At 36.8% G+C, this 15885-nt stretch overlaps 1 protein-coding gene across 4 annotated transcripts in view; it reads right to left on the bottom strand.

Moving 5' to 3' along the window:
* Positions 1–15885, bottom strand: part of SLC25A12 (solute carrier family 25 member 12) — a 98697-nt gene that overhangs the window by 56620 nt on the left and 26192 nt on the right. For 2 of the 4 annotated variants that reach the window (XM_069577219.1, XM_069577220.1), the window contains exons 4-6: positions 8179–8294; positions 3533–3636; positions 56–195 (exon numbers count right to left, since the gene is read on the bottom strand). In XM_069577219.1, the coding sequence (XP_069433320.1) occupies positions 56–195; positions 3533–3584 (192 nt within the window). In that variant the 5' untranslated portion in view covers positions 3585–3636; positions 8179–8294. The remainder of the gene's footprint in view (positions 1–55; positions 196–3532; positions 3637–8178; positions 8295–15885) is intronic. The other 2 variants (XM_069577218.1, XM_069577217.1) reach the window with 1 other exon arrangement.

The raw sequence follows: 15885 nt of genomic DNA, 5'->3' as shown, positions 1-15885 counted from the left end.
AAGGGAAGGAGACAGAATGTTATATACTTGCACGGGTTATGAAAACTAAGCTCACCTGAAGAAACTGTGTGAATTCTGTGTAGTTAAGGTGCTTCTTCCGATTATGCCCAAAATGTAGCCGGATAAATTCACAGTCCCAATTAAAAGGGATATGATGATGAATAGTAGTCTGTCCAAAAATTTCTTTGACATTTTCTTGAAAAGGAAAATAAAAATAAATAAATTATATCTGCAATAAGTAGTTTAGTCCACTGCAATGTTCCTACAGAAAGAAATTAAGAGAAATTTTAAAAGTCAATATTATCTGCTTCTATTAAGATTAGCTGCAAAATTTTTTGTGTCCAGAAACCCATGCACAGGAACACAATTGATACAAAATATAATTTTACAGTTAAGATTGTGTACCATTACATATAAGGCCATGAGATTCTTAATTTCTCTTGATTTAATTTTAATTAGTTAGTGATTTATATCTTGCACTATAAATGGCTGCTACTTTGCATTCCAGTATAAAATCAATAGTGTTTTCCCGGTTCCTCAAGAAGTCGAATTAAGCCCTTTATCAGAAGCATGAATACCTAAATTACGGTATAATGCAATATTTGTCATACTAAGTATGGCTTGATTGAGGCTTGATTATTACATTCACACTAGCCTGAATATATCTATTGAAGATAGGTATAAGAAATACTACCCAAAGCATATCATTAGCTCAGCAGCAAGCACCTTATTAAAAGCTTCTGATATTGTCAAAAATATGGTCTTGACACAAAGCTTCAAAATCCCCATAAAAACCATGATTATTAGTCTCAGCTATTAAAATATTTTAAGATAAGTGAAATTAGTGATTCACTTTTAAATAAAGAAGGACTAAACACAGTATACTAACTTTTAGATAGGAACCAGTCACACCATGTAATATACAACCAAAACCCTCTGACAGCTTGTCTTCATGCACTGACAATGGCATTCATTTTCTTACAGAGTTCTACACTTACTAGAAGTCAATTCACAAATGACTGGTACTTTAACAAGCATAGACTGGATAGACTAATTTAGAAGCTCATGCCAAAAAAAAAAAAATCATTAACAAAGTTAAGAAAGCAGGAAGCCTCTTTTACTGATGTCTTAAGAACAAAATTATTTTCAAATTTAAGCCAATTATATTAGTGAAAGGGTTTTATTATCTATAGCTATCAATTATATTAAGAATTAGTAAATATAAGCTTAATGTTTTATAATCTCCAACTATGCTATTTTATCTAATTTCTGAAAATTCTCTAAACAGATATAAATCTCACATTGTAAATGGTTTAATGGATTCCCTTTAGCTTTAATATTCTTTTTTTTTGATAAAAGCATTGCTATGGTGGGGATGTAGGGGAAGTGTAAGAATCCTGAACTGGAAATCCTACCAGTCTGGACTCAACACGACAGCTCTGAATAGGTCACAGCGATCGGTCAGTTGGAAGGCGGCATTGGATGTCACTGGGGAGATGGGATTCTCATCTTTTCTTTCAAATGGAATGTAGCATCTATTTCTGGCCTAAATAGCAACAGTATTTCAGAGTTTTCAAATCATGTCAATTATTTTCATCTTCCATAACACAAATCAAAGATATGAGCTTTAGTTTCTGAAAGCAAAGAATTAATGCAGTAGCAAGTTATGGGATTCTAAACAACACAGAAGATTACCCTCAACTCTATGTGAGATTTCAACAAGTTGTAAAATATATTAAAGTTTACAAAATTATTAAAACAACAAGGATGGCAGAAAACTCTTTTGAGCTAAAAATACTATGGCAGTTTAGCAAAGATTTTTTTTTTTAGGATCCTACCTGCTTCTCTTTCCAAATTAATTTGGTTTCTTATTTTCAGTATTAAACTAAGGGAATATGAAGAAATTGACAGAAAGTATATTAGGATAACTTAATTACATTAAGAGAAATTATTAAAGGGAATAAGTTATTTTATAACCTTTATTTAAAGGTTAAAACTGTCAAAACTCAAGTGCTTGATAAGAAATATACTGTTATTGTATAAAACTTACTTAGCAGCAGTAACAGAATACAACTGAATTCCCTTTGTATGTCTGGAAAATACCAGAATCTCATGTGAAACTATATCAAATAAAACCAGACTCAAAATCTTTCAAACTTATGAAAATTTAATGAACCATAAAAATTGCTTTTTCTATCACAAAAAGGACATTTATAAACCAAAATTACAATGTGTAATTTACATTCAGAAAAAAATGGCACTATAATAAAAACTTTTAACAAAAATTCTACTTAGTAAACTTCTTAGCAACCTTTAAATAAGATCTTACAATACCCTTGAAACAATTAAACTGATGGCTTAAATTACTCATATTAATTTCTCCAAATATAGAAGTGTCATTTTCCATGAATATTTGTTTAAACATTTCCCACTTCTCCCAAAGTGGTCAGCTGACAGTTTTGTACATGGTTTTATTATGACCATTATTATGTGCTATGGTTTATTAACTACCCCCAGACACTTTTAATTATTTTAGCCATGTCACAGGTTGCAAACTTTCAAACCTACTCTGGCATCTCTTGATATATCCCACTTCCTTTCTGTTATTGTTTCCACTACCAACTCCCTAAGGCTAAATCAGGAAGCTTAGAGAAATAACTAGTACAACCACTGTTTTAAAGTCAAATTCATAATTACCACTTTACTTTTACCAGGATATGCTTATCCAAAAAAAAAAAAAAAAAAGTTGTACAAAAGCTCCAGAACTGGAGAGCTTAATACTGAGGCATTAGCCCAAAGCACTAATGATCTCCTCTTATCCAGTTTTATCAGGCTCTGTATGACATGAAAGGGGGCACCAATAATCTCAAAAACACCCAATGTATCCAACTGAAACTACATAGTAAGTTTCTCCCCAGAGAGAATCCCGTCTTTCCAGTGGCAAACAAAGGTCTTTAGCTCTCTAAGCAGTGCTATTTCAGTGGCCACAGTCCTGGCTTGGATGAAAGTGATAGGAGAGTCACATCTTATTGGCAACAGGGTCATGATCGAGTGTTTTATATCAGGTTGGCATTGCTAAGGGAAATAGGAATCCATTTGTTTTCTGACATACAGAAAACAAAAGACCACTTTTTCACTTCCTGCGGAGCATGGGCTTATAAAAGAGATGGTTTATAATTCCTTTGAAAGGGGAAACAGGGTCAGATACAAAAGTAGCCTGTCATGTTCTTTGCTTAAAGGAGAAGAGCACAATGATTTGTCAGGAGGGCAGGTAAATGGTGACAACTGTGATTAAGTAAAAATGTTCACAGACCTATAACATTAGTCAATTTAGCTGTATCAGTCACTTATGATGATTGGACTAAATGAAATACACGGAAGCATATATATTAGGTAAATATGTCTTAACAGAGGTTTTAATTTCCCCAGCAGCCCACACTGTGTCTCCCCATCTTATCCACCCTCATCCCTCCCCTGGTCCTTATGGGAGCTTCCTACTGGTCTTGTTCACCTTTCTGCAGTACAAAATTACCTCTGACCGGGGCTGGCACTCTTCTCCAAGACTGCCACCATGCCTGTTCCATGAATGAGCCTGGAAGGAGCTGCTGTACCAACGGTGTGGCCAGAGAACTCCTCCTGTAGGTATACAAGCCATCAGCCCTGTGACACAGCCCACCTACCATCAGCCCAATGACATCCTGATTCCAAGGATTCCAGCCCAGCAGGAGCCACTGCTTCCAGCTTATAGGCTTGAGAGCAAACATTTTTATTGTCAGAGGGGAAAAAAAAGAGAGTCCTCAACAGCTGTTTCACCTGCACAGTTCTTAAACTGAAGTCAGAGAGGCTTTTAAAAGGACTCCCACCATGAACAATGAATATCCTTGTGTATAACTGAACAAAAACAATGGCAAGACTTGTGGAAGAGTTTCTCAGAGAAAGAAAACTTGAGGGGAAAGAAGAGGAACAACCAAGAGACTGAAAAAGAAAACAAAGGAAAACAAACAAGAACAATAAAAAAGATCAACAACAGGAGCTTGTAGAAGTCCAGGCCAACACAGCATGTCAAGCCAGACTTCTAAGTCCTACTTCAGGTGGCTTGTTAATTTCTGGGGTGACCTTCTCTGTTTTACTGAGGGAAAAGTACTTCTATTAACCTCTTTACCTACCTCCAAAAGGGACTACTGTACAATCAGTCCACACAGTTGTCCTGCTGCCAAATATACGTAAAGGTCCATTTCTCAGGAAAAATGAGTTTACATTTAAAGAGCATCTATTACTATAGAAGGTAGATGCTTCAACAATCTATCACCAAATGGCATAAAAACAAGTGATACCATGTCCTATTTTTACCTCAAACTCTAAGCATTTTTGAGTATTAATGTGACCTTCTCTGTAATATCTGAGTCTCAAAAATTCTAATTCGAACACCCAAGCGAAGCTCTCATTCTTACCAAGTTAAACTAGGTATTTATTACCATCAGGATTTCATATTATACTATGTCTATATCTTTGTTTCCACTGACAGAGGATATGACATTTTCCATATCTAGATTTCCATCTCCTAAACCTTTTAACCATAGCAGCAGTCATGCCTAAGACACTCCAATCTGATTATTATGCCCTTTATGGAAAAGGAGTATTTTAAAGGCACAAATGGAACATGTATTTATTTGCTATACACATTGGTGGTCAAACAGCATAAAATTAAAAGGAATCCCTACTTTTTGAGGGTTATACAGTCATACTGATGGTCAAACAGCATAAAATCAAAAGGAAAACCTACTTCTTGAGAGTTCTACAGTCAAGGGATAAAGATACGCCCCTGGAAAAGTTTCCTTGTAACAGTTCCCATTCCTAGGCAAACACTTTTAGAACACAATATTGATGAGATTTTTAATAGGAAATTTAGAATACATTACATGTTTTATATTCATTTATTAGTTAATAGGTAAGAGTATTGTTGGGTTTTTTAGAATCCTTGTTAAAGCAATAGGTTTCTGTTTTGTTTTGTTTTGTTTTTTAACTTAGGACAAAGGTATGGCAACTACTGACAATACAGTGTAGAAGCGCTGGTTATCTTGGTTACCTCAATCCAATTCTATTGAGCACCCAATACACTAGTGGATGATAGTGAAAGCAAGGCAAGTTACACTGTATCTAGCACACACCAGTCATGCAATGGCCCGTAGAAGGCTCATGCCACCAGGCAGAAACAGATATACAAGCCATTAAGAAATCATCCACAGCATGCATTAGAAGTTTCACTAAAAGAACACCAAAGAAGAAACAACTAACGATGTTATTCATTCTTTTAAAAACTTCAGAACCCTCTCCTGAGCTCGTACATTCTGAAATGGATTATCAACATCTTGATCTAAGTCCTCTCCCCTAGAGCAAAGGCATCTTAAAAAAAAAAAACTTGTCCAGCATTCAAGTAAATGTTATTCAATACTGCTATATATATAAATACTTGCAAAGATATACACAATTTAAGTACACAATTTGATGTGTATAAAAGCCATATCTAAAAAAACAAAAGCATAGATGAGAACAATCTATATAGACATACACATAAATCATAAGAGTCCAAGAGAGAGAGATAATACTGATGGCATAATAGTTTTTCCCTAATCCATGACATTTTGCATCCAATATTCTCTCCTGCCTTTCTCTCCTGATGTGCACAAGAAAAAACTATACTTTAAATAAGCTCCAAACTAGAAAATATAAGTCCATCAGGTGAAAAGGACTGAGTTAGAATGGATCTAAATTTCTTTCTACCTAAACATACATCTGTAAAGATATAAGCATAATTCTTTTTATTGAGTGAGTACAAACATGAAAACTGACCTTTATCACAGATCCAAAATTCTATTAAAATTAACTCCAGGTTAATTATTTCCTTATGCTAAAATTCTGTAGTCAAATACAGCCTGAAATGAGTGGCCTTAGAAATCTTGTTAAATAGCATTTGTAACAGTTTCAGTGCTTTTTTCTCTCCTTCATTATGATTCTTTTCATTATAGTTAAGAAGGTTCGTCTAAAAATGAATCCTCAACATTAGGGAAGGGAATGGTCCAGGTCCCCAGGATTTAGGTGAACACCATCAAGAGAACCATCCAGTTGGCCAGGGATCACAAGAAAAACTTCAAAAGAGAGTTCAAATTCATCTTACTCTGTAAGAATTTTCCCAACTCTAATATGGAGCAGTAGAATGAAGGATTCTCTGTTTACACCAGGTGCTATAAACACTAAAACTGATTTGTTTTGCTTTTAATTCTATTTGCATTTTCTTAACTCATAAATCAGTATGAGGGGAAAAACAAAAGATCTGTAAAATGCTAAAGCTGGAGTCTAATAACTATAAGCTTTCATTTGCATGAAATAATATGGTGTGTATAAACCATTTAGCTACTTCCTACACATTTTAATCCACTAATCAACAATGGCATGAATCTCTATTGTTAGTCTGTTGAATAAACTGACTTGAGTGACTTATTTTTTAAAATAGAAATTGGAAAAGGTAATCAAAGAATCATAATACCAAGGTAAAAGGGACAAAGTAAGTTAGAATTTGGCTTTGGGAAATCTAATTTTTAAGCAAGCACACAGGATAGAAGTATGGGCATACTGTCACTAATACAGATATTTATATCAAGTTATTTCCCAAGCATCTGTGCACCATATTTAGAAGTAAGGCATACGAACACATGTGATAACTATTGAAAACAGAAAATTCAGCATTCTTAGAAGTACAAAGTTAATGCTGAATGATGAGATGATAAAGCCTTTATGTTTTAAACTATAAAATCTAGGCTTTTCTGAGGAAAGTCAACATTCTTTAGGAGGCAGAAAAGGCCAGGGCTTGCTCCAAAGAGAGAATGCCAAGATAAACGCAGAAACCTAAAGAGCTCTGAGTAGGTATTTATTTGGGAAAATGTTCTTACGCAGAAGACAACTGGGTCAGTGGGCAGAAGAAATCAGTTAATGCCGTGCTAGAACATATGCCCAGGAAGATGACAGCAAAGCTGCACCAGTCCTTTCCAATGCCTGCACTTTCTCACCATTCTCACCACAGCAGTGATTTCTCCCTTTGGGTTTAATAAGAGGATATTTGTTTTCTAACAAACACTACAGTGAATAAACATTTAGCACCGAGGCTCAGGGGAAGCTGGATTTTCAGGAGTCTAACACAAACTGATGCTAATTCACAGTGCACACCGCTAAAAGGGCTCAAGTTTCAGTTTTACAAGATGAAAAAGTTATCGAGATGTGTTTCATGACAATGTGAATATACTCAACACTACTGAACTGTACGCTTACAAATGGTTATGATGCTAAGGTTAGTGTTAGGTACTGTTTACCACAATGAAAAAAAATTCAAATATTAAAAAAAGGGAGGAGTGCTCTAGGTCCTTGAAAACACTACTTTTTAATTGAAAAGCCTATTGCAGGAAAAATTAGCTGATACTTTTACTAAAACATACTAATTTCTGGAAGTAAGCCTCTTTTTAAAAAACTAATCTATAGCTATATATAGAAATCCTAGTTTGTACACTTTTGAGACATCCACAGTGTGCTCAATGATGTGCCTACCAAATGCTTTAAATCGATTTCTACACCCAATTCAGAAGGCAACTTTAATATTCTAGCCTTCTTTTCTAAAATCAAAAATTTTAAATGGGGCTTCAGAGAATGCTAACTCTTCCTGCCTTAACCCCTTCCTTCAGTTCCATTCTTGGGCGTTAAAATGACACAGTAGCAATTTTCCAAAGAGGCTCCAGAGAAGCTTTGAATTCTCTACCCTGAAACCCCTTAAAGAATGAGATGATTACTCCATGTTGTTCAGTCTGTTTCATAAAAAATCTATCCCAGGCTGGCCCAGAACAAGGTAATTGTATACCACCAACTTTAGGAATGTGAAAGTGTCAGAGAGGCAATGAGTTGAAGCAACAACATTCCTACATTCCTTAATTTTTTTTGCAATAGTTTAATGCTTTAAAGAAAATAAAACCATTTTAATTTTATCTACATAAATTCTTTTAGGAAATTAAAATTTCATTTTCTGACTAGCTCTTAAATAAGCAGCAATCTATATGCAGTTACTAAATTTAACAATTAAAGATTGAACCAGCCTCACTAACTTCACTTAACTATATAATCTTTTTTTTTCCTTACCAAATGTCACCTCTCCATTTCCACTCTTGTCAAACAATTGGAAAGCCACTATGAACATGGAATCTGGAGCACATAATACAGATTCAAATGCCAAAAACTCTTGATAGGAGATCAACCTGGAATAAAATATACAATGTCATCAGCTGGTAACCTGCCTTTACAATATGAACTATTGCTCAGGGTAACCAGATAACTGATGAAGAGAAGTTTCTCTATAGTGATATTCCAGATAATAAAGAAAGAAAGAATGACAGAATATTGGTTGTTGGTGGTGTAGTCGCTAAGCTGTGTCCAACTCCTATGACTCAATGGATTGCAGCCCACCAGGCTCCTCTGTCCATAGAATTTTTCAGGGAAGCATACTGGAGTGGGTTGCCATTTCCTTTTCCAGGGAATCTTGTTGATTCAGGGACCGAATCGGCGTCTCCTGCACTGCCAGGTGGATTCTTTACCACTGAACCATCAGGGAAGCCCATGATAGAATATTACCCTTTTGTAAACTCTTAACACATTAATGGATCTAAATAATAATCAATAGTCCTAAATATCGCAGAAAGAAAGAGACTGGATGAAAAATAATTGAAACTGAATCTGACCAAGTCTCTACCAGATCAGAGTTTCTAAACCTCTGCACTGAACAGTGACATTTGAAGCTGGATAACTCTGCTGTGGGGGCCTCCTATGCATTGCATCATGTTGAGCAACATCACTGACCTCTACCCACTAGACGCCAACAACACCCAGCACATTGAGAACCAATGTTTTAGATGTAATCAACAATTTGCAGAAAAAATATAAAGGACAAAGAAACATGTTAAATTAAACATTATGACAGAAACACAATCAGCAAAAATGTAGACTGTGGGAAATTAGAAGTAAACAATCTGGAGCTGGGAAAAAAAATTTTAAAGAAGATATGGAAGAGAACCAAATTAAAGACCTAAAAGATACAGCAATTAATTACAAAGATACATATCTTATTTGGATTCTGATTTAAACAAAGTAAAAAAATATTTTTTAGTTTATAAGAAAATCAGGAAATGAAAATACTGATATAACACAAATGCTTGATAATACTGAGACATCATCTTTGAGGTTTGTTTTGGTAATTTTTCTTATCTTTTAGAAATATACATTGAGATATTTACAGATGAAATACATCATCTGGAATTTGCTTCAAAATAATCCAGGGGATGGAGGAATGGGTGGAGATATAAGTGAAACAAATTTAGTAACTATCTTCACAATTATTAAAAGTAGGTGTATTTAAAAAAGGAGGTGTAAGAGACACATGTACCCCAATGTTCATCGCAGCACTGTTTATAATAGCCAGGACATGGAAACAACCTAGATAGATGTCCATCAGCAGATGAATGGATAAGAAAGCTGTGGTACATATACACAATGGAGTATTACTCAGCCATTAGAAAGAATACATTTGAATCAGTTCTAATAAGGTGGATGAAACTGGAGCCTATTATACAGAGTGAAGTAAGCCAGAAAGAAAAACACCAATACAGTATACTAACACATATATATGGAATTTAGAAAGATGGTAATGATAACCCTGTATGGGAGACAGCAAAAGAGACACAGATATATAGAACGGACTTTTGGACTCTGAGGGAGAGGGAGAGGGTGGGATGATTTGGGAGAATGGCACTGAAACATGTATACTATCATGTAAGAAACGAATCGCCAGTCTATGTTCAATACAGGATACAGGATGCTTGGGGCTGGTGCGTGGGGATGATCCAGAGAGATGATATGGGGTGGGAGATGGGAGGGGGGTTCAGGATTGGGAATTCATGTACACCCATGGCAGATTCATGTCAATGTATGGCAAAACCACTACAGTATTGTTAAGTAAAATAAAGTAAAAATAAAAATTAAAAAATAAATTAAAAAAGGTGTAGTCACACTTTATTAAAGTGAACTCTAACATGAACTGGGGTGATTACATGCATCAGCGCAGTTCATCCTTGGTTTAAAAAAAAAGTCTTAAAAAAGAATTAATACTCAAGGGGGATAATTTTGACAAAGTTTTGTTTCACTTTTACATATATATATTATATGTGATGTGTGCTTGTGCACTGTGATGTAAAATCTACTTTTTAGATCAAAAGAGTTTGTAGTCCACTGTAGTTAAACTATACTGGCAAATAAAAGCACAAATTAACCTCCAAAAATAGTGGGTGATGTGTATATTGAATTCATTACACTACTCTTTGTTTTATATATTTGAAATGTTACTAATAAAAACTTTAAAGGAAAATTCAAAACAAAAAGGAAAACCAAAGCTTATTCATCCTATAATACTAAAGGCTGTGAAACTAGCCAGTAGCCAAAACTACACTGAAATAGCCATCAATGATTTTTGTTCTAATTTATTTTTTTATTGAAGGATAATTGCTTTACAGAATTTTGCTGTTTTCGTTCAAACCTCAACATGAGTCAGCCACAGGTATACATATATCCCCTCCCTGTTGAACCTCCCTCCTATCTCCCGCCCCATCCCACTCCTCTAGGTTGATACAGAGCACTTGTTTGAGTTTTCTGAGCCACTGAGCAAATTCCTGTTGGCTATCTATTTTATATATGGTGGTGTAAGTTTCCAGGTTACTCTTTCCATACATCTCACCCTCTCCTCCCCTCTCCCCATCTCCATAAGTCTATTCTCTATGTCTGTTTCTCCATTGCTGCCCTGTAAATATACTCTTCAGCACCATTTTTCTAGATTGTGTATATATGTGTTAGAACGTGATATTTACCTTTCTCTTTCTGACTCACTTCACTCTGTATAATAGGTTCTAGGTTCATCCACCTCATCAGAACTGACTCAAATGCATTCCTTTTTATGGCTCAATAATATTCCATTGTGTATATATACCACAATTTCTTTATCCATTCATCTGTCAGTGGACATCTAGGTTGCTTCCATGTTCTAGCTTTGCAAATAGTGCTGCAATAAACAATGGGAAACGTGTCTTTTTCAGTTTTAGTTTCCTGAGGGTATAATGCCTAGGAGTGGAATTGCTGGGTCATATGGTGGTTTTATTCCTAGTGTTTTTAAGGAATCTCCATACTGTCTTCCATAGTGGCTGTCTCAATTTATATTTCCACCAACAGTGCAAGAGCATTCTTTTCTCCACACCCTCTCTAGCATTTCTTGTTTGTAGACTTTTTGATGATGGCTGTTATGACTGGCGTGAGGTGGTATCTCATCGTAGTTTTGATTTGCATTTCTCTAATAATGAGCAATGCTTGAGCATCTTTTCATGTGTTTGTTACCCATCCATATGTCTTCTTTGGAGAAATGTCTGTTTAAGTCTTTTTCCCACTTTTTGACTGGCTGGGAAAATGACTATACTACCAAATGCAATCTACAGATTCAATTCAATCCCTATCAAACTACCAATGGCATTTTTCACAGAACTAGAACAAAAAATTTCACAATTCATATGGAAACACAAAAGACCCCGAATAGCCACAGCAGTCCTGAGAAAGAAGAATGGAGCTGGAGGAATCAACCTTCCTGACTTCAGATTATACTACAAAGCTACAGTCATCAAGACAGTATGGTACTGGCACAAAAACAGAAATATAGACCAATGGAACAAGATAGAAAGCCCAGAAATAAACCCATGCACCTATGGGTACCTTATTTTTGACAAAGGAGGCAAGAATATATAATGGGGCAAAGACAGCCTCTTTAATAAATGGTGCTAGGAAAATTGGACAGCTACATGTAAAAGAATGAAATTAGAACACTTCCTAACACCATACACAAAGATAAACTCAAAATGGATTAAAGACCTAAATGTAAGACCAGAAACTATAAAATTCTTAGAGGAAAATATAGGCAGAACACTCGACATAAATCTAAGCAAGATCCTCTATGACCCCCCTCCTATAGTAATAGAAATAAACACAAAAGTAAATAAGTGGGGCCTGATTAAACTTAAAGCTTTTGCACAGCAAAGGAAACTATAAGCAAGGGGAAAAAACAACCCTCAGCATGGGAGAAAATAATAGCAATGAAACAACTGACAAAGGATTAATTTCCAAAATATATAAGCAGTTCATACAACTCAATGCCAGAAAAACAACCCAATCAAAAAGTGGGAAACAGCCTTCAATGATTTTACGGAGCATTTGGGCTTCCCTTGTGGCTTAGTGAAAAAAAAAAAAAAATCCACCTGCTAATGCAGGTTCAATCCCTGGGTCGGGAAGATCCCCTGGAGAAGGAAATGGCAACCCACTGCAGTATTTTTGCCTGGGAAATCCCATGGACAGAGGAGCTTGGTGGGCTACAGTCCTTGGGATTGCAAAAAGTCAGCTAAGCACACACACAATCTTTACATAGCTCATTCCAAATATCATTTCCTCAAGAGAATCATCTTAAAGTCCCCAGATGACTTCACATCCTTACAGCATTTGTTCCATGCCCCTCACAAAATTCCTGTTAAAGTAATTACATAATTCATTATTTCAAATCTAATTCCCTGTCAGAAAGTAGGCTTGTCAGAGCACAGGCTTGATCCAGGGCAGGAACTCAAATATTCTTGAAGACACTCAATTAAGGATATATGACTTTTTAGAGACATGTTTTCCAACACATTTTTAAGAAAATGACTACATTTCACATTTCATTTTATGCCCTCACTCACCTAAGTCATGTTACACATTCAAAGTTACATTTTTATTACTTAAAACATTTCAAAGTATGTTTAAATAACACAAATTACATTATATCCAAAAGCAATGCTGCTGCTATTTAGTTGCTAAGTTACGTCCAACTCTTTTGTGACCACGTGGACTGTAGCCTGCCAGGCTCCCCTGACCATGGGATACTCTAGGCAAGAATACAGGAGTGGGTTGCCACTTCCTCCTCCAGGGGAACTTCCCAATGCAAGGGTCGAATCTGAGTCTCCTGCTTGACAGGCAGATTTATCACTGAACCACCTGGGAAGCCCAATATACTCTATGCCTTTGCCCTTTATTGAGGGAAAAGAATGGCTTTGTGGTGGTAGTATTCAGGGCACTGGATCCAAAGGATGTTTGCAATTTGATCTCTGGTTCCTCTGCCTTTTGTAAACCCAGCTTGTACATCTGGAAGTTCATGGTCCACGTACTGTTGAAGCCTGGCTTGGAAAATTTTGAGCATTACTTTACTGGCGTGTGAGATAAGTGCAACTGTGCAATAGTTTGAACATTCTTTGGCATCGCCTCTCTTTGGGACTGGAGTGAAAAACTGACCTTTTCCAGTCCTGTGGCCACTGCTCAGTTTTCCAAATTTGCTGGCAATATTGAGTGCAACACTTTCACAGCATCATCTTTTAGGAGTTGAAATAGCTCAACTGGAATTCCATCACCTCCACTAGCTTTGTTTGTAGTGATGCTTCCTAAGGCCCACTTGACTTCACATTCCAGGATGTCTGGCTCTAGATGAGCCATGACACCATCGTGATTATCTGGGTCATGAAGATCTATTTTGTACAGTTCTTCTGTGTATTCTTGCCACCTCTTAATATCTTCTGCTTCTGTTAGGTCCATACCATCTATGTCCTTTATTGTGCCCATCTTTGCATGAAATGTTCCCTTGGTATCTCTAATTTTCTTAAAGAGATCTCTAGAATTTTCCCATTCTACTGTTTTCCTCTATTTCTTTCCACTGATGGCTGAGGAAGGCTTTCTTATCTCTCCTTGCTATTCTTTGGAACTACATTCAAATGGGTGTATCTTTCCTTTTCTCCTTTGCCTTTTGCATTTTTTCTTTTTTCAGCTATTTCTAAGGGCTCCTCAGACAACCATTTTGCCTTTTTGCATTTCTTTTTCTTGGGTATGGTCTTGATCCCTGTCTCCTGTACAATGTCATGAACCTCTATCTGTAGTTCTTCAGGCACTCTATCAGATCTAATCCCTTGAAACTATTTCTCACTTCCACTGTATAATCGTAAGGGATTTAATAAAGGTCATACCTGAATAGTCTAGTGGTTTTCCCTATTTTCTTCAGTTTAAGTCTGAATTTGGCAATAAGGAGTTCATGATCTGAGTCACAGTCAGCTCCCAGTCTTGTTTTTGCTAACTGTATAGAGCTTCTCCATCTTTGGCTGCAAAGAAGATAATCAATCTGATTTCAGTGTTAACCATCTGGTGATGTCCACGTGTAGAGAGTCTTCTCTTGTGTTTGCTATGACCACTGCGTTCTCTTCGCAGAACTCTATTAGCCTTTGCCCTGCTTCATTCTGTACTCTAAGGCCAAATCTGCCTGTTACTCCAGGTATCTCTCAACTTCCTATTTTTGCATTCCAGTCCCCTATAATGAAAAGGACATCTTTTCTGGGTGTTAGTTCTAGAAGGTCTTGTAGGTCTTCATAGAACCGTTCAACTTCAGCTTCACCAGCACTACTGGTTGGGGCATAGACTTGGATTACTATGACATTGAATGGTTTGCCTTGGAAATGAACAGAGATTATTCTATCGTTTTTGATCTGCATCTAAGTACTGCATTTCGGACTCTTGTTGACTATGAGGGCTACTCCATTTCTTCTAAGGGATTGTTGCCCGCAATAGTAGATATAATAGTCATCTGAGTTAAATTCACCCGTTCCACTCCATTTTAGTTCACTGATTCCTAGAATGTCGATGTTCACTCTTGCCATCTCCTGTTTGACCACTTCCAATTTACCTTGATTCATGGACCTAACATTCCAGGTTCCCATGCAATACTGCTCTTTACAGCATCGGACTTTACTTCCATCACCAGTCACTTCCACAACGGTGTGTTGTTTTTGCTTTGACTCCATCTCTTCATTTTTTTTGGAGTTATTTCTCCACTGATCTCCAGTAGCATATTGGGCACCTACTGACCTGGGGAGTTCATCTTTCAGTGTCCTATCTTTTTGCCTTTTCATACTGTTCATGGGGTTCTCAAGGCAAAAATACTGAAGCGGTTTGCCATTCCCTTCTCCAATGGACCATGTTTTGTCAGAACTCTCCACCATGACCTTGGGGGGCCCTATACCACATGGTTCATGGTTCCATTGAATTAGACAAGGCTCTAGTCCATGTGATCAACCTAGATAGCATATTCAAAAGCAGAGACATTACTTTGCCAACAAAGGTCTGTCTAGTCAAAGCTATGATTTTTCCAGTAGTCATGTATGGATGTGAGAGTTGGGACTATAGAGAAAACTGAGCACTGAAGAACTGATGCTTTTGAACTGTAGTGTTGGAGAAGACTCTTGAGAGTCCCTTGGACAGCAAGGAGATCCAACCAGTCAATCCTAAAGGAAATCAGTCCTGAATATTCATTGGAAAGACTGATACTGAAGCTCCAATACTTTGGCCACCTGATGCAAAGAACTGACTCACTGGAAAAGACCCTGATTCTGGGAAAGATTGTAGGCGGGAGGAGAAAGAGACAACAGTGGATGAGATGATCCATCACCAACTCGATGGACATGAGTTTGAGTAAGCTCCGGGAGTTGGTGATGGACAGGGAGGCCTGCTATGCTGCACTCCATGGGGCTGCAAAGTCAGACCCGACTGAGCAACTGAACTGTAACTGAATCTGTAATGAAGATAATGGCAATCTCCTTCAAAAGGGCCCATGCACGCATGGCTGCACTCAGTGGCCCCGACCCTGCACCAGGCCACCATCAATCCACGGAGACTGCTGGACACTCATGGCAAGTCTGGTTC

Source organism: Ovis canadensis, chromosome 2 (assembly GCF_042477335.2).
Source record: "Ovis canadensis isolate MfBH-ARS-UI-01 breed Bighorn chromosome 2, ARS-UI_OviCan_v2, whole genome shotgun sequence".
Taxonomy (NCBI): domain Eukaryota; kingdom Metazoa; phylum Chordata; class Mammalia; order Artiodactyla; family Bovidae; genus Ovis; species Ovis canadensis.
The sequence above is the reverse complement of the archived record's forward strand: the minus strand, read 5'-3'. Positions and strand labels throughout refer to the sequence as shown.